Source organism: Candoia aspera, chromosome 4, assembly GCF_035149785.1.
Source record: "Candoia aspera isolate rCanAsp1 chromosome 4, rCanAsp1.hap2, whole genome shotgun sequence".
Taxonomy (NCBI): domain Eukaryota; kingdom Metazoa; phylum Chordata; class Lepidosauria; order Squamata; family Boidae; genus Candoia; species Candoia aspera.
The window spans coordinates 62919585-62944811 of NC_086156.1; the positions used below are offsets into that span (position 1 = coordinate 62919585).

At 42.3% G+C, this 25227-nt stretch overlaps 1 protein-coding gene across 2 annotated transcripts in view; it reads right to left on the minus strand.

The window, feature by feature from the left end:
• Positions 1-25227, minus strand: part of GLIPR2 (GLI pathogenesis related 2) — a 38403-nt gene that overhangs the window by 7615 nt on the left and 5561 nt on the right. For both annotated transcript variants that reach the window (XM_063304264.1, XM_063304265.1), the window contains exons 3-4: positions 13864-13972; positions 1713-1816 (exon numbers count right to left, since the gene is read on the minus strand). In XM_063304264.1, the coding sequence (XP_063160334.1) occupies positions 1713-1816; positions 13864-13972 (213 nt within the window). The remainder of the gene's footprint in view (positions 1-1712; positions 1817-13863; positions 13973-25227) is intronic.

The window sequence follows — 25227 nt, forward strand, 5'->3', positions numbered from 1 at the left end:
TAGCTCCTACAAAACAACTTTTGTTTATGTGTAAATAACCTGTAAATATTAAGACATTTGTCTGAACTTTTCCAAAATCTTTCATTTAATTAACATCAACAGGCATATAAGAGCAAGGTAAAGGAGGAATGATGATGCTGAGATACTAACCTATGTTGGGGTTGTTTAAAAATATAGATATAGGAACCCCAAATCGTAAGTGGTGCATGTGATTGGGGACACAGTTTTGGACAAACTGCCATCTAGCTCAACCAACAACACTGCTGTTAAAAATGGAAAAATCTCTATGTATGTTACCTTGAATTCCATGGATAAAGATGGGAAACAAATATGAGATGTGCAAATATGTGCTGTGTCCTGCAATATTCCTTTTATGGTTTCATATGGCTCACTTACATTCAACCACTTCTTTCAGTCACTCAGACACTCTTGTCTAGCATTTTCTAAACATTTATTACTGTCTTCCCATTCTCTGCATTTTATCACAACAACCCTGTGAGGCAGACTAAGTAGAAATATTGTCTAGCCTCAAGTTAGTCTGTAGCTTCATGATCAAATGAGGAGTTTATTTGGGTCTCCCCATCCTAGTCTAACAATCTAACCATTTCTATAGCATCATTGGTTCACCAAAACTATCCAGCAATAACAAATTTAGGCAGAGTAGCAATAGACAATGTAGAGAGACAAGACAATTCTAAGAGCAGTTTGCTCCCTTTACTCATGGCCACAAAAAATGTATGAAAGAACCAAGAATATGAGTGCTTGATGTAGTCACAAATTTTGATAGCAAATAATGTCATCTGTTTTACCCACGCTATTTTAACAAATTCTGTGATTATTCATTATGTTTCCCTTTCCCAAATATTCTAATATTTACATCACATGTTACATTTTAAAGCACATATTTAGAGATACATATTTAAATTTTGGAGTTATATATTTAAACATGAATTTCAAAAAGTCTGCAGATTGATATATAAATAAGTCAGATTTATGGATGAACACAAGCAAATCAGAAAGGTTTGTTCAAGAAAGGAGTAAGATGAAATATCAGAATAGGAAAAGGAAGAGAGGGGATGTCAATAGGTTAGGTTTGAGGAAAGTTCAAATTGCATTGAGTTCACATGGGAAGGAAAAGGACTAAAATTAGGGGAATCTTTACATATTTTTAAAAGTTCTGCAATCAAATATGCAACAGAAATTAATGTTGAAATGCCTTTTAAGAAAGGAAGCTTGAGAATCTTCCTCCACAATGCATGGTTCCCCTTTTCCAAAAACTTTAAAAAGGGATTTTCTTGCATTACACACTTCAGCATTCCTTATATATGCTACTCCCTTTGGCTACAGTCCAACAAACTCAAATGTGTCCTGTTTTTCTCTGCCTATAGGAGTTCAGCTATCACGTTCCATGAGAGTAAAATGAACATACATAAATGAATGTATGCATAGAGCTGTCTCCTTGCTGGAGCATGTGAGAAAATTCACCTAGGAGCTTTTACTGCATCACATTTAGAACTCTAGATAGGGTACAATGTCCATGAAAGAAGAACAAGCTGTTGAGTAGAGCCTTTAACTAGATTTATTAATTGGGATTCTGTCCATATGCGCTACCTAAAGATTACACTATATAGCAGGGCTTGTTCTTTAGAGTAAAAGGGTTAATGGAGCCATTATATATGCATTTCTTATATAAGAACAAAGATTTATCTTACCTGATTGATTGTATGAAGCCCATGCTAGATTTTCTCCACATTTTCCACTGCTAGACTCCGGACTGTGTTTGAGAATTCTTGTGCTAGCAAGTGCTTCTGAATACCTTGATCAATAACATGTTCATACTTTGATCAACATTACAGAACAATAAGCAAGTATTTACTAAATATGGAAAGCACATAGCATAAAATATTTAGCCAGAAGTGCATACAATTTAATTTGAGAAGAACATCTTACACTCGTGGAAAAAAAAGGCCATCTATCCCCACTTCTCCTGCCATCCTTTTCTGTTTTATTGGGCAGCCTCTGTTACCCCATGAATCATAATTTTCTGCTGGTTTAAGGACAAGTGGATTGCTCTTTAATGTGACTGTCTGACTAGGCCTACAGAGTCCCAGCCCTAGCAGGGTGCTGTGAGCTGAACTCAGGACTGCGCTGTTCCTAGCAAGTTTATCTTCATAGTCTGTGGAACAACACAATCTTCTTCATGTGAACAGTCAAAAAACAGGGAGATAGAAGCATATTTGGTTGCCAGAGAAGCATCTGCCATAGGCTGTGCTATTTGAGAACAGCCTGATACTGGAAATCAGAATTTACCAGCTTTGCTCTGGTAGAGGCTGAGAGCTTCCTGCATTTAAGGTTCCACTGAGGGTTGAAGCAATTTTCTTTGACAGCCCCAGCCTGGAATGTCTTGTATTCTACTTTCAATCATGTTCTAATTTGCACTTTTGCTGCATCTAGTTCTTGCCACAAAGTTTGATTTGGACAATGTCTTCTACGGTAAGAACATTATTCCCTTTGAAGTAGGTCTCTATTTAGTACAATGCCTTTGCTGCTGGCTTTGCAACAATTGTAACTGCTATTTAACTGTATCCAACCTGAGGAGGCACAATAGCTGTTAATGTAAGCAAGCTTTAGTGTTATTTTGATCCTACAACATTATTTGGTCTTCTGGTAGCAGCAATTGTTTGGAGTGGGTTTGCACAAATACGCTTTATGACCGTCATTGAATTTGGATGATCTAGCAACAGTTATTCATGTTGTTGTTTATTCGTTCAGTCGCTTCCGACTCTTTGTGACTTCAAGGACCAGCCCACACCAGAGCTTCCTGTCGGACGTCGACACTCCCAGCTCCCCCAGGGATGAGTCCATCACCTCTAGAATATCATCCATCCACCTTGCCCTTGGTCGGCCCCTCTTCCTTTTGCCCTCCGCTCTCCCTAGCATCAGCATCTTCTCCAGGGTGTCCTGTCTTCTCATTACGTGGCCAAAGTACTTCAGTTTTGCCTTTAATATCATTCCCTCAAGTGAGCAGTCTGGCTTTATTTCCTGGAGTAAACAGTTATTCATGCTTTAGTTATATTCAGCACTGAGTTTTATATAGGCCTACCCTTGAATGTTCAGAAACTTTTATCAGTGTAAAATGAAGCTGCAGTATTGTGATTCTTTGTTGGTCTGACTGTCATGTTCACTGTTTCAATGTGCACTGTACATCGTAACGTTTCACATGCCATGGCACTGACGCGCGTTTCTGTTTAGGAGGGAGCTGCTGTGAAACCTTGTACCAAGCCCTGTATCTATGTTCATTTCAATGGAATGTGTTTGGCTTATGTGCTCTGTTCAAGGACTTTTCCCGCAGACCATCAGAAGCCGTTAGGAGCACCTGGGATTGTGAGCTTGGGAAGATTCTACGGGGGGAGGGCTCTCATTTCTCCCGAGGGTTTTTAGTTTGCATTTGGCACGCTTTTATCATTCTCAGCTTTCTTTGTGATCCTGCATACTATTCTTTAATAAATCAGATATCTTTGCATTCCTGCTCATGAGTCAGAGTGTTTTAGAATAGGCATTCATTACATAAAGCTGAGAATCACCAAAGTTGTACCGTTAGCTCCTACCAAGATCAGTTTCTTGTGAGGGAAAATAGTTAACGATGGCCGAGTCCAAGCTCATGATGGGGGCCACTTGAGGAGCTGGCTAGCTTGATGCCCAAGTCGACGGTCAAGAGCGGAGAACTGAGCCTCACCCCAGAACCTTCAGATTTCTGGCAGGATTCAAGTTCCAGCCCTGAGGTGGAGGAATCTAACGATGGGGGAGAACCAGAGCAACCGGTACCCAGCGAATCGCCCGCAGAGTTGATCAACTGGGATGCAATGGGAGAACTCCAGCCAGGGACGTCCCAGGCATCCTGGAAGCATCGGTTCCCGCTGACCCCAGACATAGAATCTACCACGGTATCAACGGAGAGACAGCCTAACACGCGAGGGAGGGAGGAATCTCAAACCCCTGAAAGGCTAAGAGTGGTGGAGGCCAAAATAGAAGCGATGGAGTACATGTTAAGAAACCTGTCTCTATCATTGGGGGGGCAGGGGAGGCACGACGGAGGTCCCAGCTTCACACAACTATCCCCCATCCTCCCACCCGGACCACCGGTGGAGCGGGGCCGGAGGCAGCTCCAGGATGAATCTCCACCCCACAGAGCGACAACTACCGTAACCTGGGGCCCAAACACTCAAGCAGCCACCGGTTCCACTCCAACAGGAGTGGGGGTGAGAGACTTTTCTGTCAAGTTTGATGGGGATCCAACCAAGTTATCTTTCTTTCTAACCAATGCTAAAAGTTACATGAGGCAGTTTGGAGCATACTTCCCTTCCGAAGAGGCTAAGATAACTGCCATTGCCACCAAGTTGAAGGGTCGAGTGGCTGACTGGTATGTTCAGTTAAGTGAGGCTGACTCCCCTGAACTTGTGTATTTCAAGGACTTTATGGGGGCGTTAAAGCTGCATTTTGAGGATCCTCTGGCCAAGGCAAGAGCTAAAGGCGCTGAAGGATCTTACCCAGGGCCAGCTGTCTGTAGCTGATTATGCCCTGGAGTTTAAGGCTTTAGCTGGGAAAATCCCGGACTGGTCTCAGTCAACCTTAATAGAACGGTTTAAAGAAGAACTCAACCAGGACGTCCTACAACGGGCATTGTGTAGAGACGACCCAGAGTCATTGTACAAATGGATCTGTCTGGCCGGCAAGGCTGAGCACACACTTCATGCAAACCAGATGACCTGAAAAACCACCAGCCACCATGAGGGGACCCCAAAGTGCAGCAACTGCTGCCCGGCCAGGCTATAGAGCCTGGGAAGAGGAGAGAGATCGGCGCTATGTGAGTGGTCAGTGTCTCCAATGCGGAAAGGAAGGGCATCGAGCAGCTGATTGCCCAAAACCCAAGGCTGGAGATTGAGTGGGCAAGCTGCCGGCCAAATCGTCCCCCCCTCACGGCGGATGACAGCAGCCAAGGGGGCAGCCGACGCTGAGGAAGTATTCTACTTCTCGGGAGAGGCTGAAGATGACTCTAAGGAGCCGGTGGGAAACGCCAGCCACCTGCCATGAAGAGCACCTGCGGGCAGGTGGAGGAGGATGGGCGCGAGGATGCTATGGTGAGTGCTGACTGTCCCACTTTAGCAGTAAAAGTGAAATTGGGCTCCCGCACAAAGACTACAGAGGTCTGGGCTTTAGTTGACTCTGGGTGTTCCAGGTGTCTAATTCACCCTGATCTGGTTGCTGCTTTGGACCTGCCTAGCTTCCTCCTCCAGCAGCCTTTGATCTTTACACAGTTGGATGGTTCAACGGCGGGGGGGGGGGGGTGCCGGCAACCCATTTCACTGGAACTGTCGCAATGCAAATGGGCAGCCACCGTGAGACTTTAAAATTTGTAGTGGCACCTGGTTGACCTATCGAAGCCCATATATAAACTGGGAACACAGAACTCTGACTTTTAAGGATGGGTTTTACCAAGCTCCTACAGCAGAGAGAGCTTCACGTGCGGGGATTGGAAGGCTGCAATTGCCACGCCGCGCCCTAGTTTGGCACATTTAGAAGGCTTGCCCGATTGATACCAAGACTTTGCAGACGTCTTTGGGGAAATGGAAGCAGATCAGCTACTCCCCCCCCCATCGGAAAACTGACTGTGCAATAGAGTTGGTTCCCAATGCTCAATTGCCCAAGCCAAAAATTTATCCAATGACTCAGAAGGAGCTTGAGGCATTACAGGACTTTATTGACAAAAATCTATCAAGGGGGTTTATTGAACCTGCAAATTCCCCAGTTGGGGCCCCTGTGCTATTCCGGGAAAAGAAAGATGGCACGCTTTGACTCTGTACGGACTATTGGGGGTTAAATTCCATTTCAATTTGCAACAAGTACCCTCTTCCACTCATGAAGGACATGTTAGCTCACTTGTCTAAGGGCAAGATTTTCTCCAAGCTCGATCTTCATGAAGCCTATTTCCGCATCCGCATACGAGCTGGAGATGAGTGGAAAACCACTTTTAATCGTCCACTGGGTTCATTTCAGTACAAAGTCCTCGCTTTTGGGTTGGCAGGGGCACCCGGAGTCTTCATGCAATTGATTAATGAAGTATTACATGATCATTTGTTTAAAGGGGTCCTGGTTTATTCAGACGATGTTCTCATTTACACTGAAACCGAGGAGGAACATGAACGCCTCCTCAAACAGGTGTTAAGCAAGCTTAGAGATGCCAAACTTTATGCCAAGCTTTCCAAATGTGAGTTTCACAAGACCCAACTTGACTATCTGGGCTACAGGGTATCTGACAAGGGCACTTAAATGGACCCTGCAAAAATTCAGACGATTTTAAGTTGGGGATGTCCCCGCACCTGGAGGCAATTGCAAAGTTTCCTCAGGTTCAGTCATTGTTGTTGTTTATTCGTTTAGTCGCTTCCGACTCTTCGTGACTTCATGGACCAGCCCACGCCAGAGCTTCCTGTCGGTCGTCAACACCCCCAGCTCCCCCAGGGACGAGTCCGTCACCTCTAGAATATCATCCATCCATCTTGCCCTTGGTCGGCCTCTCTTCCTTTTGCCTTCCACTCTCCCTAGCATCAGCATCTTCTCCAGGGTGTCCTGTCTTCTCATTATGTGGCCAAAGTATTTCAGTTTTGCCTTTAATATCATTCCCTCAAGTGAGCAGTCTGGCTTTATTTCCTGGAGGATGGACTGGTTGGATCTTCTTGCAGTCCAAGGCACTCTCAGAATTTTCCTCCAACACCACAGTTCAAAAGCATCGATCTTCCTTCGCTCAGCCTTCCTTATGGTCCAGCTCTCGCAGCCATATGTTACTACAGGGAACACCATTGCTTTAACTATGCGGGCCTTTGTTGTCAGTGTGATGTCTCTGCTCTTAACTATTTTATCGAGATTTGTCATTGCTCTTCTCCCCAGGATTAAGCGTCTTTTGATTTCCTGACTGCAGTCAGCATCTGCAGTAATCTTTGCACCTAGGAATACAAAGTCTTTCACTGCTTCTACATTTTCTCCCTCTATTTGCCAGTTATCAATCAAGCTGGTTGCCATAATCTTGGTTTTTTTGAGGTTTAGCTGCAAACCAGCTTTTGCACTTTCTTCTTTCACCTTCATCATAAGGCTCCTCAGTTCCTCTTCACTTTCAGCCATCAAAGTGGTATCATCTGCATATCTGAGATTGTTAATGTTTCTTCCAGAGATTTTAACTCCAGCCTTGGATTCCTCAAGGCCAGCTTGTCGCATGATGTGTTCTGCATACAAGTTGAATAGGTAGGGTGAGAGTATACAGCCCTGCCGTACTCCTTTCCCAATCTTAAACCAGTCTGTTGTTCCGTGGTCTGTTCTTACTGTTGCTACTTGGTCGTTATACAGATTCTTCAGGAGGCATACAAGATGACTTGGTATCCCCATACCGCTAAGAACTTGCCACAATTTGTTATGGTCCACACAGTCAAAGGCTTTAGAATAGTCAATAAAACAGAAATAGATGTTTTTCTGAAACTCCCTGGCTTTTTCCATTATCCAGCGGATATTGGCAATTTGGTCTCTAGTTCCTCTGCCTTTTCTAAACCCAGCTTGTACATCTGGCAATTCTCGCTCCATGAACTGCTGAATTCTACCTTGCAGGATTTTGAGCATTACCTTACTGGCATGTGAAATGAGTGCCACTGTTCGATAGTTTGAACATTCTTTAGTGTTTCCCTTTTTTGGTATGGGGATATAAGTTGATTTTTTCCAGTCTGATGGCCATTCTTGTGTTTTCCAAATTTGCTGGCATATAGCATGCATTACCTTGACAGCATCATCTTGCAAGATTTTGAACAGTTCAGCTGGGATGCCGTCGTCTCCTGTTGCCTTGTTATTAGCAATGCTTCTTAAGGCCCACTCAACCTCACTCTTCAGGATGTCTGGCTCTAGCTCACCGACCACACTGTCAAAGCTATCCCCGATATTGTTATCCTTCCTATACAGGTTTTCTGTATATTCTTGCCACCTTTTCTTGATCTCTTCTTCTTCTGTTAGGTCCTTGCCATCTTTGTTTTTGATCATACCCATTTTTGCCTGGAATTTACCTCCAATGTTTCTAATTTTCTGGAAGAGGTCTCTTGTCCTTCCTATTCTATTGTCTTCTTCCACTTCCGCGCATTGCTTGTTTAAAAATAATTCCTTATCTCTTCTGGCTAACCTCTGGAATTTTGCATTTAATTGGGCATATCTCCCCCTATCACTGTTGCCTTTTGCTTTCCTTCTTTCTTGGGCTACTTCTAGTGTCTCAGCAGACAGCCATTTTGCCTTCTTGGTTTTCTCTTTCTTTGGGATGTATTTTGTTGCCGCCTCCTGAACAATGCTGCCAACTTCTGTCCAGAGTTCTTCCGGGACCCTATCTACTAAGTCCAGTCCCTTAAATCTATTCTTCACCTCCACTGCATATTCCTTAGGAACATTAGTGAGCTCATATCTAGCTGATCTGTGGGTCTTCCCTAATCTCTTTAGTCTGATCCTAAATTGTGCAAGAAGAAGTTCGTGATCTGAACTACAGTCAGCTCCAGGCCTTGTTTTTACTGACTGTACAGATGTCCGCCACCTTTGGCTGCAAAGGATGTAATCAATCTGATTTCGGTGTTGTCCATCTGGTGAAGTCCATGTATAAAGCCGTCTCTTAGGTTGTTGGAAGAGAGTGTTTGTTATGCAGAGTGAATTGTCTTGGCAAAATTCTATCAGCCTGTGTCCTGCTTCGTTTTGTTCTCCCAGGCCATACTTACCTGTAATTCGAGGTGTCATTTGACTGCCCACCTTAGCATTCCAGTCTCCTGTGATGAAAATAACATCTCTTTTAGGCGTGTTGTCCAGTAGGTGCTGCAGATCCTCATAGAACTGCTCTACTTCAGCTTCTTCAGCATTTGTGGTTGGGGCGTATATTTGGATCACTGTGATGTTAGATGGCTTGCCCTGAATTCGAATTGAGATCATTCTGTCGTTTTTTGGGTTGTATCCAAGCACTGCTTTAGCCACTTTACTATTAATTATGAAGGCTACTCCATTTCTTCTGTGGTCCTCTTGTCCGCAGTAGTAGATCTGGTGGTCATTTGATGTGAAGTGGCCCATTCCAGTCCATTTCAGTTCACTGACGCCCAGAATGTCTATCTTTAATCTTGTCATCTCACCAATAACCACATCCAATTTGCCCTGGCTCATAGATCTTACATTCCAGGTTCCGATGGTGTGTTGATCCTTAGAACATCGGATTCGCCGTTCACCACCAGCACCGTCGGCCGCTAGCCGTCCTTTCGGCTTTGAGCTAGCTGCGTCATCACGTCTGGGGCTAGTTGAGCTCATCCTCTGTTCCTCCCCAGTAGCATTTTGACCATCTTCCGACCTGGGGGTCTCATCTTCCGATGGTATACCGACATATCTCTGGTTGTACTGATCCATTTAGTTTTCATGGCAAGAATACTGAGGTGGGTTGCCATTACCTTCCCCAGGGATCGCATTTAGTCTGACCTCTCTGTCATGACCTTCCCGTCTTGGGTGGCCCTTCACGGTTTAGCTCATGGCATCATTGAGGTGCTCAAGCTCCAGCACCACGACAAGGTAACGATCCTTTGCTGAAGTCAGTCATTACTATTGCCAATTTATCCAGGGGTTCACTGAGATTGCTTTGCCCCTCACTGATTTACTCCATACCAAGGGCTTGGGGGAGACACGCAAAGTAAAAAACCCTGGGGCAGTGCTGAATTGGATGCCTGAATGCCAGGCAGCATTTGAGAAGTTAAAAACCCTCTTCACTGCTGAGCCTATTCTACAGCACCCCGATCCTGAACACCCCTTTGTGGTCCAAGTTGATGCTTCTGACTCCTCAGTTGGGGCTATATTGTTACAGAGAGATTCTGAAAATCACTTAAAACACTGCGCTTATTTGTCCAGAAAATTTTCTGAAACCGAACGCCGGTGGCATGTTTGGGAAAAGGAGGCATTTGCTGTAAAAGCCGCTTTGGAAGCCTGGCGTCACCTCCTGGAAGGCGCTAAATGCCCTTTCGAAGTTTGGACCGATCACAGGAATTTGGAAGCCCTCCGCACTCCCCGGCGTCTCAGTCCTAAACAAATTCGCTGGGCTCAATTCTTAACTTCCAGTTAAAATTTATTCCGGGAAAGAAAAACTTTCTGGCCGATGCTTTGTCACGTTTACCTCAGGACCTTGACCACGTGGCAGATGTGCTTGGGACTGTTCTCACTGAACCACAACTGGGCTTAGTTGCTGTCACCTGGAGCCAGGCCCGTGCGCAGGCATCCCCACCCCCAACCCAGTCTGGGAAGTGGAACGTGCAAGTTCCTTGCCAATTGCAGAAAGACTTTCTCCAGGCGCTGAAATCTGACACTTGGCTGCTAGCTAATAAAGACACTGTTTCTTTTGAAAACGGTCTGGCATGGGTGCAACACCACCTTTATGTACCCAAAACTTTATGACCTGACATTTTATAGTGTTCCCATGATGTTAAACTTGCTGGGCATTTTGGTTTTGTTAAAACATTGCATTTGGTTCGTCGTCAATTCTGGTGGCCCACCTTGAGACACGATGTAAAAGACTATGTGGCTTCCTGTCCTGTTTGTGCAATGTCAAAGCAAAAAGGGGGGAAACCGCAGGGGCTTCTGCAGCCTGTGGCCAGCCCGTCCCATCCCTGGGACGAGATTTCTATGGATTTTATTGTGGATCTTCCTCCCAGTCAGAAGAAAACTGTCATTTGGGTTGTAAAAGATTTTTTTTCCAAATAAGCCCATTTCATTCCATGTGCGTCCATCCCGTCAGCCCCGCAATTGGCGCGCCTATTTCTCATCCACATCTACTGTCTCCATGGTAGCCCCTCCCGTTTGGTCAGCGACCGCAGGACAGTTTACTTCCCAGTTTTGGAAATCATTTTTAAAATTGATTGGCACCAAACAGGCGCTGTCCACCTTGTCCCATCCTGAGACTGACGGATCTACTGAGATTTTGAACTCTGCCCTTGAACAATTTCTTAGAGCATACATTAACTACCATCAGGACAATTGGGTGGACTTGCTGCCTTTTGCTGAAGTGGCTTACAACAATGCTGTCCATCAGAGTACTGGGAAAACCCCTTTTTGTGTGGTTTCTGGTCACAACTTTGTTCCCATCCCTGAACTGCCACAACCCCCTCCCCAAACATGTTCTGCCTCTGACTGGGCTGTTAAGCTTGCTGATTCCTGGCCGGTGATTCAACAGGCTTTGGCTGATGCCCAGGCTGCTTACAAGTTTCAAGCCGATAAGCATTGTTCTTTGCAACACAATTTCAAGATTGGGGATCAAGTGTATCTATCTACCAAATTCATCAAGTCCCCACAACCCTCTAAAAAACTTGCTCCCAAGTTCATTGGTCCTTTCCCTATTGTTGGTCTTATCAATCCAGTTACTGTTAAGTTGGATCTGCCTCACAATTTGAAACGCTTGCACCCTGTTTTCCATTGCAGCTTGCTCAAGCCTGTCCACCACTCTTCCCACTGGCATCCCCAACCTCCTCCTCCTGCTCTGATCATGATTGACGGTCAACAGCACTTTGAGGTCAAGGAGGTCGTTGATTCTCGCAAGCTTCACAGCACCCTCCAGTATCTGGTCCGATGGAAACACTTTCCTCATCCTGAATGGGTGTCTGCTCGCCATGTTAATGCTCCTGATTTAATTCGCCATTTCCACTTGGCGTACCCTTTAAAGCCTGCTGCTTAGTGTTTTCTTTCTTTTGGGGGGGCAGTATGTCATGTTCACTGTTTCAATGTGCACTGTACATCGTAACGTTTCACAGGCCATGGCGCTGACGTGCATTTCTGTTTGGGAGGGAGCTGCTGTGAAACCTTGTACCAAGCTCTGTATCTATGTTAATTTCAATGGAATGTGTTTGGGTTATGTGCTCTGTTCAAGGACTTTTCCCACAGACCATCAGAAGCCATTAGGAGCACCTGGGATTGTGAACTTGGGAAGATTCTACGGGGGGAGGGCTCTCATTTCTACCGAGGGTTTTTAGTTTGCATTTGGCGCGCTTTTATCATTCTCAGCTTTCTTTGTGATCCTGCATACTATTCTTTAATAAATCAGATATCTTTGCATTCCTGCTCATGAGTCTGAGAGTGTTTTAGAATAGGCATTCATTAAACTGACCATGCCTTGAGTATTGTGTCCAGCTCCAAACATTAAGGATTCAGGTGAACTGTTACAGTGCAGAGAAGAGCACTAAGGATAATCTGAGGACTAGAAACTAAATCTTTCTTTGAATTAACATCAGAACCCAACTATGCCATCTGTGAATAATGCAAAGGAGCACATACATGAATCAAAAGAATAAGGTAGTCTCTTCTGTCTGCCAGGGCATCTGAAGAACAACCACCAGCTTGAATTACTTGCAGAATGCAGACAACCAGGCAGTAGGAAAGCATAGATAGCATGTGTGATTCCTCTCTCTTCTCTCAAAAGTAAATTCATTTTTCTACAATGCATGACCTGGGATGGGACAATGGGTCCTCCAGGTAGCAGTATTCACCCTCACTGCTGAGTTGCCATTCAAATATATTCCATTAGTGTTCAATGAGCTGTCCTGTATATTAGGTGCTATTATGTATCACCTTCAACTGGTTGGTGGCTTCCTCCCCACCCCAAACAGTAAAGGAAAAATTGCTGGGTTAAGGTAGTCAGCAGAGCTTCATTTTCAATATCAGGAGTGGTCACACTGGGGTGCATGCCACTTATCCCTCAAGGGGCAACGTTGGGATTACAGATGGATTCTGCTTCTTGCAGGGTTAACAGTTCCCTTTGGGGAAGTAAGGTGTGAAAACAGCTACAGACAAACTGCTGTGAGATGGTTGTGCAACACTTTGCCAAAAAAACAAATTGCTCAAATTTGAAAAGTCCTGAACTAAGCAAGGGGTAGTGGTGATGATGAGATGAGTGAGGTAGCCTCTTCTGAAATTATATGAACTCTTTTCAGCTTTCACCTGTGGGCTAGATCCATGCTTCAAGTGGCTTCTACATAAGACTATGCATGTGAAGGGCTAAATCAGGAAAATGTTCACCACTTAGAGGAAGGAGATAATGCCAGCTCTTTTTAAAAAGACAGTGGTGCACCCACTCATGAAGGGGCCTTCTCTAGATTCAGCCAATTTAGATAAATATTAGCCAGTTTCCAATGTTTGCCTTTTAAAAAAATGTTGTAGAGAAGTACTGAGATGACCTTGGAAAAGAATATGTCGTTACTATATATAATAATTTTATTATATTATTATAATAATACAGCAAGAGCCAGTTTGGTTAAAAGCACCAGACTAGAAACCAGGAGACTATGAGTTCAAGTCCTGATTTAAGCACAAAGCCTGAAGAAAAAAACCTGAAAATTTTGCTAGGAAAATTCATGGGCATATTGAGGCAGTTGCCAAGAGTCAAGACTGACTTGAAGGTCCACGCATACACACAAAAGGACATACATAGAAATTAATCATATGCTACATTTGTGACACTTGAAGAGAAGTTATTCATATAATGCATAAATAAAATATTCTAAAGTGATCTCACTAATTCAAATTATTCTAGCATGTAACTTCCTTGTTCCAAACAAAAGCATTTTTATACAAATTACCATGCCACATTATAGCATGTCACCAATTTTCTTGCAAAAGATGGCATTATGTTTGGAGCTGAATACTTTTTAAATATCAAAGAAATATCAAATATAGGTTTGAGTAAATATATTCTTGAGATCCATATTATCAAAAGTATAGTCTGCAATCCAAGTATAATAATACTACCACATTTCTAAATTAAGAAGAACTAATTGTACTTACTGCTGTGCTTCTCTATTTAATTTTTTGCAGAGTTTTAGCGAAGGAACACCATGCTTCTTCCTGTAGTCATTGTGGGCTCTTAAGACTTCTTCTGAAAATTGCTTGGAAGCTAATGGAGTATAAAGCATTAGAAATATTACCAAACCTCAGTGGACAAACTGCAAAATCCTACAGTGACTTGCATTTTGAGGTGTAAAGAACAAAATCAGTTTCATCAATTTACAGAAGACTTATTCTACAATATTTGTGACTTGGATATCTTATATAAACACTGAAGAGAAGAGATACATTTCAGAATTAAAGTTTGAGATCAATCTGATCCATCCATTCATTCATTATTCTGTCCAACAATGTACTCTACTGAATAGTTCATTAATTTAGGCATAAATTAAGCTAATTTGCTAACCCTAAGCTAATATGTTGTCAGATGCTTGTACCAGAGACTGTAAAATGTTTCTGGTTCTTGTCCTCTGCCATGAATTGTACAGGAGGGAGGGGAATTGATGGATTACTGCTGGAGACAGCACCAACCGACACAGCTGGAATGGGACTCAATTGTGGCTATCGCTGTAACTGAAACCTGAGGAATGCAGCTGGGAATGAGGTTGTAAACAAAGCAGTTATCAAGCTCCAATTTCAAACACAAGGCGGGAATGGGGAGAAGCTAAAGGGGAGGGATCCAGAGGATTTGAATCACTTGAGACTTTGAATGGACAGGGACTAGATCTTAATAAAGGAATTCTTTCCTGAGACCTGAATGGCTTGCAGTGAGATTTCTTGCTATTGAGATATATGACCCCCACAATCCTCACAGAAAGACTCAAGTCATTCAAAGACTTGAGAAAGACTCAAGTCTACCATGGCAACTTCACCCACTGATCGGCTCATGGAGGAGGAGAGTTCCACTGGAGTGGCGGTGGCTGCACTGGAGGACCCAACATTCCTCCAGGAACGCACACCCGCTCAACCTTTGTAACCTGAAGTGACAATATTAGAGTCAGAGGCTTATGCAGATTATGCATCCAATGATGAGGAAGAGGAGAAGCTGACTTCCACAAGGCCTGCCCAGGCAGACCCAGGAGATTCACTAATCGACTTTGCAGACCTGGAACGTATTGAAGAACAAGACCCTCAGCCGGAGGCATCCCATCGTTCAGCGGGGCTTTCCCTAATCGCTGTCACCCCCTTCAACAGAGCAACTGAATGGGAGTGGGTACTGATCAGCAGGAGTCAGGAAGGGCACAGAGCCAGTCATTAGTCACTGGGTAAATACCCAGCTGAGAGGAATGAAAGCATGTTCAAGAGAACGAATAGATCAACTGGATCAAAACGTTTCCAAGTTGACCAAGTGAGTGTCCGGCATGGAGGCATTGTTGCAGCAGATATCGAAATCACTAGAGCAACTGATACCACAACCTGCCCTGAAGCCAACATCCCAGCGATCCTCTCCGGTAGCCAGGAAGGACCCAGAGAGGACCTACCCCAGAGACAAAAGAAGCTGGAGACCAGGAAGAAAGCGACCCTCAGTGTTGTGGGGGGAAGTTCGTACCACAACTGGCAGCTTCAGCCCAGGAGGACCTGGAGGAGAACGAAGCTGCATAGAGCCAGGGGCCACACAAGAGTTCCATGTTAAATTCAACAGAGACCCACAACAACTCATGTATTTCCTAACCAATATAGAATCATTCATGGAAGAATATGAGGACGCTTTTGCTATGGAGCAAGCTAAAGTGCGGTTTGTAGGATCATGACTGAAGGGCACGGCAGCCGAATGGTACATTTAACTGCACGACACAGATGCCCCTGAGCTAGAAGCCCTGGATGTTCATGTTTGTGCTGAGAGAGCAATTCAAAGACCCTTTAGCAAAACTCCAGACGAAAGCAGGCTTGCAGCACTATCAAGCAGGGACCTAAGTTGGTGTCAGAATACGCTATGGAGTTAAAGCGCTTGCTGGGAAGCTGACCGACTGGCCTGAGTCACTCAAGGTGGATTACTTCAATGCAGGATTACAGTCAGAGATCCTAAGATGGGCCCTGGGGCGCAGAGATCCACAAACACTAAGAGAGTGGATTTGTTTAGCAGGAGAGGTAGAGGATACCCAGCATCAACTTAAACGCCATTCACGCACACAAGTGGTGGGGAGAGTACCTGCAATCTCAGCCAGTCCCCCTGCTGCTTCCAAAAAACCCAGCAGGAGCTGGGAGGAAGAGAAGGAGCAGAGGGCTAAGAAATGACTGTGTTTCAAATGTGGAAAGGAGGGGCATTGTATAGGAGAGTGCCCACACCAAGCAGCAGCTCCCAAGCCAAAAACCAAACCCAGCCCTACGAAGCTGCCAACGCAGAAGAGCAGAGGCACAATGGCCTCCCTCATGGAAGCTGAGTTCGAGAACCAATTCACCGATTCTGAAAACTCTGGCAAAGAGAACCAAAAGTTGGCGGGAATCGAAGGGAGCCTGTCCTAAGTTGTGCCAAAGGCCAGGCTCGAAGTAATGGGCATGAAGATCCTCTGGTAAGTGGAAACTGTCCTCCTGTTTTCGTGGGGCTACCAATCCAAACCCTAAAGGGAGGGGGGACTGCAGACCTGGCAGGCATGCTAGACTGTGGATGCACCCACAGCTTAATGCATCCCGCCATTGTAACTGGACTGAGACTGAAGGTGGGGAAACTAAAAGAACCCATCATTTTCACTCAGCTGGATGGATCAGATATGCAAGGGGGCCCCATGGAGTTTTACACCGAACCTGTGAAGATGCAGATAGGGATGCACAAAGAGACGTTACAGTTCCTGGTAGCTCCCATAGCAAATCATTTTGGGACAGTCTTGACTATGGGACCACTACCCCAAAGTAGACTGGAAATCTGGCAAGATGGGGTTTTCAGATGGGGTTTACTCAAGGCTAAAATCAAGTGATCCACCTGAAGAGGGCGAACTAATGGGACTGTTAGCAGAGACCAGGGGCAGAACAGCAACTGAGGGAGGTGTCAGCATTCCACTGCAATACAAAAACCTGAAAACAGCATTTAGCAAGACAGAATGTGATCAACTTCCTCCCCATAGAAGTTCCGATTGTGCCATAGAATTGATACCAGGAGCCAAACTACAGAAAACCAGATTGTACCCAATGACCCAAACCAAAATTGGGGCACTATGAGAATTCATAGGTAAGAACCTAGCACAAGGTTTCATTCAGCCTGCGTCATCATCAATGGCTGCCCCGGTACTTTTCTGGAAAAAGATGGGTCGTTAAGGCTTTGTACAGACTATTGAGGGCTCAATGCGGTGTGCACTTCCAACAAATACCCCATGCCCCAGATGAAGGACCTATTAGCTCACCTCTCAAAAGGGAAAATATTCATGAAGTTGGACTTGAGGGAGGCTTACTTTAGAGTAAGAATACGAGAGGGGGACGAGTGGAAGACCACTTTTAATTGCCAATTGGGGTCCTTTGAGTACCTTGTGATACCATTCAGCCTAAAGGCACCAGGAGTATTCATGCAATTGATTAACAAGGTGCTTCATGAATTCCTACACAGTGGAGTATTAGTGTACTAGGATGATATCTTAATTTACACTGACACAATGGCAGAACATGTCACGCTAGTAAGAGAGGTCCTGAAGAGACTATTAAAGAACCAGCTGTATGTCAAACTGTCTAAATGTGAATTTCACAAAGAGAAGTTGGATTATCTAGGGTACAGAGTTTCAAGTAAAGGAATTGAAATGGATCCTGCAAAAATCAAAGACGTAGTGGGATGGAAGCCCCCCAGAACAAGACAATTACAAAGCTTCCTGGGATTTGCCAACTTCTACCAATTCATTCCTAATTTTGCCCAAGTAGCCTTGCCACTAACCGACCTCCTATAAACCAAAGGCAAGGGTGATCCCAAAATGGCACAGCGGCCAGGAGCAGGGTTGGACTGGACTGCTGAATGCCAAGAGGCATTTGAGCACTTAAAAGAATTTTTTACCTCTGAGCCAGTCTTAAAACATCTTGATCCCCAAAAGCCCTTTGTAGTCCAAGCCAAAGCCTCTGATGCGTTGTGGTCATCTGATGTGAAGTGGCCCATTCCAGTCCATTTCAGTTCACTGACACCCAAAATGTCTATCTTTAATCTCAACATCTCACCAATAACCACATCCAATTTGCCCTGGCTCATAGATCTTACATTCCAGGTTCCAATGGTGTGTTGATCCTTAGAACATCAGATTCGCCGTTCACCACCAGTACCATCGGCCGCTAGCCGTCCTTTCGGCTTTGAGCTAGCTGCGTCATCACGTCTGGGGCTAGTTGAACTCATCCTCTGTTCCTCCCCAGTAGCATTTTGACCATCTTCCGACCTGGGGGTCTCATCTTCCGATGTTATACCGACATATCTCTGGTTGTACTGATCCATTTAGTTTTCATGGCAAGAATACTGGGGTGGGTTGCCATTACCTTCCCCAGGGATCGCATTTAGCCTGACCTCTCTGTCATGATGTTCCCGTCTTGGGTGGCCCTTCACGGTTTAGCTCATGGCATCATTGAGGTGCTCAAGCTCCAGCACCATGACAAGGTAACGATCCTTTGCTGAAGGGCTTTTGATTAGGTATGTGCAAAGTGTTCCATCTCTGGACACAGATGGTCCACAGAACTCTGGAATTTTCAACTTTCCTCCAGACCACGTTGATCTGGCCAGGAGTGGGGTGGGGAGGATATCTAGCAGTTTTCCAGAAGTAAATGGTCTAAAACAGGAAGCAGTTTGTGTGTTCTGGACCCAGTTTATAGCTCTTTCTGCAGTCCCCAAATGTTTTTTTATTATTAATTTGATGTTCTTAACATTGTTCAGTCATCTGGAAAGAACATTTATATAGCAAATTTATTACTAAAATAAGCTGTTGTTTAATACTATCTTACACTAAATCTTCCATATCTAAAATGTATAATGTGAATACACAGATCTTCCATCTCTCTGAAATATAACCAAGCCCAAATATACACATTTAGATTTTTTTAAAAAAATATGAATATGCCTGTACAGTTATAAAAGTATTTCAAACTGAACATTTCTACCAACCCACAAAAATTAGAAAGTCTTCTAACATATGGAATCCATCAACTGTTTAAATAAAGCATGAATTATCAGGGCAATGGTCAAGGAATAACTTTCTTTAAGGCTTCATCTGTTCTAGAAACAGAACAATCTGTTGCTTACAATATAAAACTAAGCCACCCCCTGTCTCAATATCCACTGGAGCCTGAAGGACTTCCAATTACAGTCTGTCAGTTTGGTATTTTCAGCACAATAGATGTTTTTCAGAACTCATGAAAGGGAACAGCTGGATTTTCCAACAAACTAAGATGGAAGCTGCCTTTAAAAAAATGCAAGATTTACAACAAAGGATTATACTGTATGAATTTGAGCTATATCATTACATGTAGTGCATCTCATACATTAACGATTTCCAACTAATAGTCCTCAAGCATACCTAGGTGGTTTCTGGTTTAGGCACCAAAATGAAACAATTATTAAATAGCCTAAATCTTGGGAGATCTCCAATTTCTCCATAATTTGAACTTCCTCATCCCAAAGATAACTTTTTTCATTGTCTCTTCCACCATTTTCTGAAGAAAATAGTCAGCAGGAGAAATTATCTAAGAGGGAAGGTGCCTGTCTCCCAAGAAATGCTGGGTTAAGTGAAATCTCCCATTATTATTACTTCATGCCTTTTTGAAAGTTCTGCCCTTTCCTAGAAAGAAAGATGCCTTGAACTACTTAACTGTATCTTTCAGCTGGGATAATTGTTTTCTTTTGCTGCCGGTGTACCACAACAGCATTCTTGATGTATCATCCAGTGTTTCTTGGTCTATTTCCAAGCAGGGATATCCACAGAGGGGGGTCAAAACAGTCAAGAGGATGGTTGTGACCATACAAAGTCCTGCCCTTTGTATGTGAATATGATATCAATGCTTCAAAGACCACCTTTGACACTCCCCTTCCAAGGATACCACTGCTCCTCAAACTTTCTGTAGCCTTCAGAACAGGGCAGGTCAAGAAACAGGCATGACAGGGATTCCAGGAATGTTCTTTGTTGTTGTCTGGTAGAATAACAGAACCTTGAAAGCCACTCAGAGTTTTTCTCTGCCCCATCTTATACCAAACAAAATCAAGGTGAGGTTATTTTGAGTTTTTTCCCCTCACACATTCTTCTTTCTCAGGACTATGTAATCTTTTCTGAATGTGTCCTTCTTAATGGTTTGCTCATTCCTTCTCCATTCCCAAAGCCAGGTTTATATTCCTTCAGTTTTAGTATGCTTTCTGGCTATTACACCTTGATAATTTGCTCAGAAGAACAAGAGCTAACCTTCTTAAACTATCTAATTCTGGCTCTGCCACAAGGCAGATTTATAGAATTATTTTGTACCTACTGCTATCACATTGTTCAAATAAATCATGGGAAGAAAAGAACATTCATTTAGTGATGACTTTGAACAGCATGCTCAATAATTTCTAGATCTTAGTTGCATGGAATAGAAAAGTCTGATTTGGGCCTTTGAGATGCAAATAAATGTATTTGTAATTGGATGCCAGTAAATGAAATATCATTTAGCATTTAGTATTTATTAATAATAAAGGCAGGATAGAAAATAAATAAAATAAAATAAAATAACTTAGGTGAATCAGTTCTCTAGGATCTGAAGATCCTCATCTCTATGATTTTTTTTATTTTTCCCCTATATTTAATATATATTATTAAAAGGAATTATACACATTTCTTTATAAATAGGCTTGTATCAACCTTATTTCTGAAGACTTAAGAGGAGACCTGGCTAAGCAATAATACTTGAAAAACACTATAGGAATAGTTGATCACAAACTGAATATGAGATAGCAGCATGAACTAGTTGCATTAATCAGACCACACATTGAGTACTGAGTCCAGTTCTAGGCAATACTTTTTAAGAATCCACACACTTGTGGATTCAGCCAGGAGCAGGTTCCAAAGTTGCTGCATGAGCTTGGAAAAAGATGTGGCTGCTTTAACAGTTAAAAGAGGTGCTTTATACATGCTCCCACACATTCTAAAGTAGCCTCCTCTGAGAGATTTGCACAGCCTTACAAATCAGACCTATGGATTGCTGTCCTGGAATGTATATGGGCATGTGACAGAGATTGCTGAGACTCAAATCTAGTATCTCATTCTTTGCCAGAATAAAGTGATTCAGGGTACTTTCACTCAGCAGGTGAATAAGGGCAGGCAACATGGCAGGAAAAAATAAGGAATAGAACTGTAATCAGAGAAGTTGTATATGCTCATTCATCCTTCTGGGCATTGTACATGAAACCAAAAGTATTTATTAATAATAGTATTAATATTCCCTGGAAGGTGATGCTGATACAAGTTGTGTTGCACTTCTCAATAACTGAAAAGAATGTGTTTGGCAACAGAAAGAAAGGAGTTGCACTCTATCTTAAACTTACCTACATCTGTACAGAAATTCAGGAGAATGAACTAGATGCTTTTGAGAACATGGAGGTTAAAAGAAATAGAACAAAAGCAACATTGCTGTTAGTGTCTGATGCTGACCATTCATTCAAGGAGAAGATACAGATGATGCTTTCCAAAAACAGATTTTTCAAAAAGCCATGATGGGAGACTTTGGGTAAACTCTGCCAAGCATGGTTGATAAAGAAATTCCCGATCTGTCTTGATGAAATTTTCTCCTTCAGAGGATGGTAATTTACAAAGAAAACTCCTCTCTTCGCTGCTATCTTTAATTTTTCTGTAAATACATTAGTACCCAATCAGGACTATGCCAACATCCTGGAATTCTGTGTTGTTTCTTTTAATGGGGTAGAAATTATTTCCCACCAATTCTTATCCATGAAAAATGGCTCAGGTGCTTCTTTGGACAACATTATCAATTATTTTTATGACCATTCATTGGCTAAAAATAGTGAAAAGCAAAAATAACACTTTCTTACAAATGTGCAGAATAGCAGATGTCTTAATTTCTTAAAGGGCTAAAGGCTTCATCTAAATTAACAAGCAAAACTAGGGGCATTAAATAGTCCAGCTTCTGTTGGCTAACAATGTTCCCTTGTGCTGCATAATCTTACCCTGTGTTTCCCTAATAGTAATTGATCCTCCATATTTAGGAGGAGTGTAAATCATAGTTTAAGCTATTAATACATTTCTATTACTTTTAAAAAATAATGTTTCCTCAGCTGTTGCGGCACCCTCCTACATGCTTTCCTTAAATTTCCATCTTCAATTTTCTGTTCTTGCTGAAGACTTTTTGCTCCTAAAGTGATGTGATCCCTTTATTCTCCCTCTCTGAAAGTTTTCTTCAGTTATACAAAGCAGAGTCCAGTTTTCACTCCTAACATTTCAACTGTGCTTGTTAGATAACAAGACACAGAGTTAGTTTCTCTTCATAAAACCAAACATTATATTGATAAACAGGCACAGTGTTTCTTGGCAGTGGAGGCACAATTTGCCCCACCTTGCACTGCAGTCATGAGCTATATTTGTCTCTCTGCTGACTCAGTGGCTGCTGTCTCCTCCCTCCACAATCAGTTTAGAAAGGCAGGCATGATTATTTGTCAGTAGTCCTGGTGCCACTTTCATTTTTGCTTGTTTACTTATTAGCTACCCACTTGAAAATTAAATAACTTATTTTTCAAAGCCTTCAGTGGGCTCTGAAAAAAACAACCCAGCAACCTCTCAGTGAAAAAATATTCTGCAGCTGGGGAAAAGGGGAAAGGAAGAAAGTCACTTTTTTCAGCTGCAGAACTGTTCCAGGAAAGAGTGGTTTAAGATTGCAACATCAAAACCATCAGCTAAAAACCATCAGTATGTAACCAGCTCCCATTTCTAACTAATGTTAGGCAGATCTGTTTTCATGAATTTAGTTATATGTTCTATCCTGTTTTTATTAGTTAAGCAAAAATCACATGAAAATATTCAATGTTCTCCTAAATTCTGCCATTTTGCATGGGCTAAGAATTGCATTTACAGATTTAAAGAAAGAATATATTTTAAAGGAATACTCCAAATTTACATTTTACTTAAGGAGGTGGCACACTTAAAATATAAATGTAAAAGTATATTTATTTCATTTATTTTTTCTGGCTTTTAATTTAAGAAAAGGAACTGTACTTCTTTTGAAATGTTTTGAAGGTAAACTGGAGAGCCAGTTTGGTGTAGTGGTTAAGGCACCAGGCTAGAAACCAGGAGACTGAGAGTTCTAGTCCCACCTTAGGCATGAAAGCCAGCTGGGTGACCTTGGGCCAGTCACTCTCTCTCAGCCCAGCTCACCTCACAGGGTTCTTGTTGTGGGGAAAATAGGAGGAGGAAGGAGTATTAGGTATGTTCGCTGCCTTGAGTTATTTATAAAAATAATAAAGGTGGGAAAGAAAATAAAAAATAAAATAAATAAACTGTGGCATTTTGTTTTTGTTAAGCTCAAAATACAGCATAGAATTTTTTTAATAAATAATTTTAATAAATAATAAATCCACTCTCTTCAGATATACCTCCTAGAATACAAAACAATAAGAGGAGATATTATCTAAACCAAAAGAATAATGGCATTCAGGGGTTCAACCTGTAATCCCTCAGCTCAGCTAAGGAACCCCCTTAGCTTCGCCTAGGCTAGGCAAATAAAACTTTTTGATTCCTGAGCCACTATCCTTGGCTGAAAAGTACTACAACTGAAAAAATGTTTCAAATGCATAGGATGTAGTTCAATGTATGCTGCCATCCATCTTTCCCTGTTAAGAATTTCATAAATGGAATTGGTTGCGGGAATGAGTAATGAAGGAAACTGAAGGGCAATTATCAGGCAATGAGGCTTGGATCTCTCTGCTGAATTCATAAGAGATCTCTCCCTTCTCCAAAAACGGAATAACATATACTGCTAGTTTAGCAGTGTATCAGAAAAAAACTGCATCATCCATCAAATATAGGCTCAAGGTGGCTTTGGAACTAATAAAGCTTCCTCTTTGGCCTATCAAACTTCAGTGACTATAATTCTTACAACAGTTTTCTATAATGCCAAATAACATTAGATGATGTTGAACTGAAACTGTGTTATTTGGCCATGGGTCTTTAGGAACTGACACATTTATTACTGATAGGGATTGTGAAAGCATCATAATTAGTAAACGTTTAAGAGGAGTTCCCAGGCCTGGGGTTAATGTGTTTGTTATGTATTTGTGAGGGGCCTGTTGTACTTGTACTGTTTATTGTTCTAGCTATTTTGGCCCAGGCTGCCTGTTTACGTGAGTTTTAACTGTTTTACTGGTTTTAATTGTTTTCTGGGGATTTTATTAGCCGCCCAGAGTCTTCTGGAATGGGCGGCCATATCAAATCTAATTAAATTAAATTAAGATTTATTATTACTATATCTCTTATTCTGAAGAAACTACAGCAACATAATGCCACTTTAACAAATTTAAAAGACTTGCCAGAAATTACAAGCTGCAATCACGCATAGCCCAAAATGGGGGTCAGGACTTCTATCTACCTTCAGGGAAAGAAGTATCTTTTGCACTGCATGTCTAATCCATGACACTTTAGCCACAAAAACAAAGAATAATGTTCCATTCAAAGCAGCTTCTACAAAAATTACATTGTTTCCAGAATCATGCATCTCCCTCCTTCATGGTTTTTCAGAGGATCCTTAAAGACAGTTTTATTTCACTGGGCCTTCAACCCTAACTAAATTTTATTGGTGTCCCAATTTATTATCATATTGAGTTTCATCATTTTGATTTATATGTATCCTTGCTTTTATACCTTCAATGTGTAGTAACTTGCTCAGAATCTTTAGAGTTGGCTCAGTTGGCTGGACTATAAAAACTGCAAAATAAATACATAAAGTATGAACTATAAAAAACAATGCAAAAGGTTACCATTTGTTGAAGCAACATAATCAGAGATAAGAATGTTTTGCTTCCTCTTAGCCTAGCCAGAACAGCTACTAATTCTAAGAACCAGCAACATACCGAGCAAGCATCTGAACTGACAGATATTCCTCCACTACTCATTATTTCTCTTACAGCATTAATCACATCTTTCTACAACAGTGTTTAACTCTAAATTAAGTATGTGTCTCTCAGAAAAATGGGGGGGGGTGTTTGTTGGTAGGGTCCTGCAAATTAGCTTTTAAATTATTACCCACTCTTGAAGTTCAAATGATACCACATTTTAAATGTAACTGTGTTCTTTCCTACAAAGAAACTCCTTCCTGTCCTACTCCTAATGGTGTAGATAAAGCTAAATGAATCATCTTTAAAAATGTAAAGTACATATCAAGTTATGGGGGAAAACAAACAAACAAACAAAAGTTTATGAACAATGTAAAATATAATTGTTT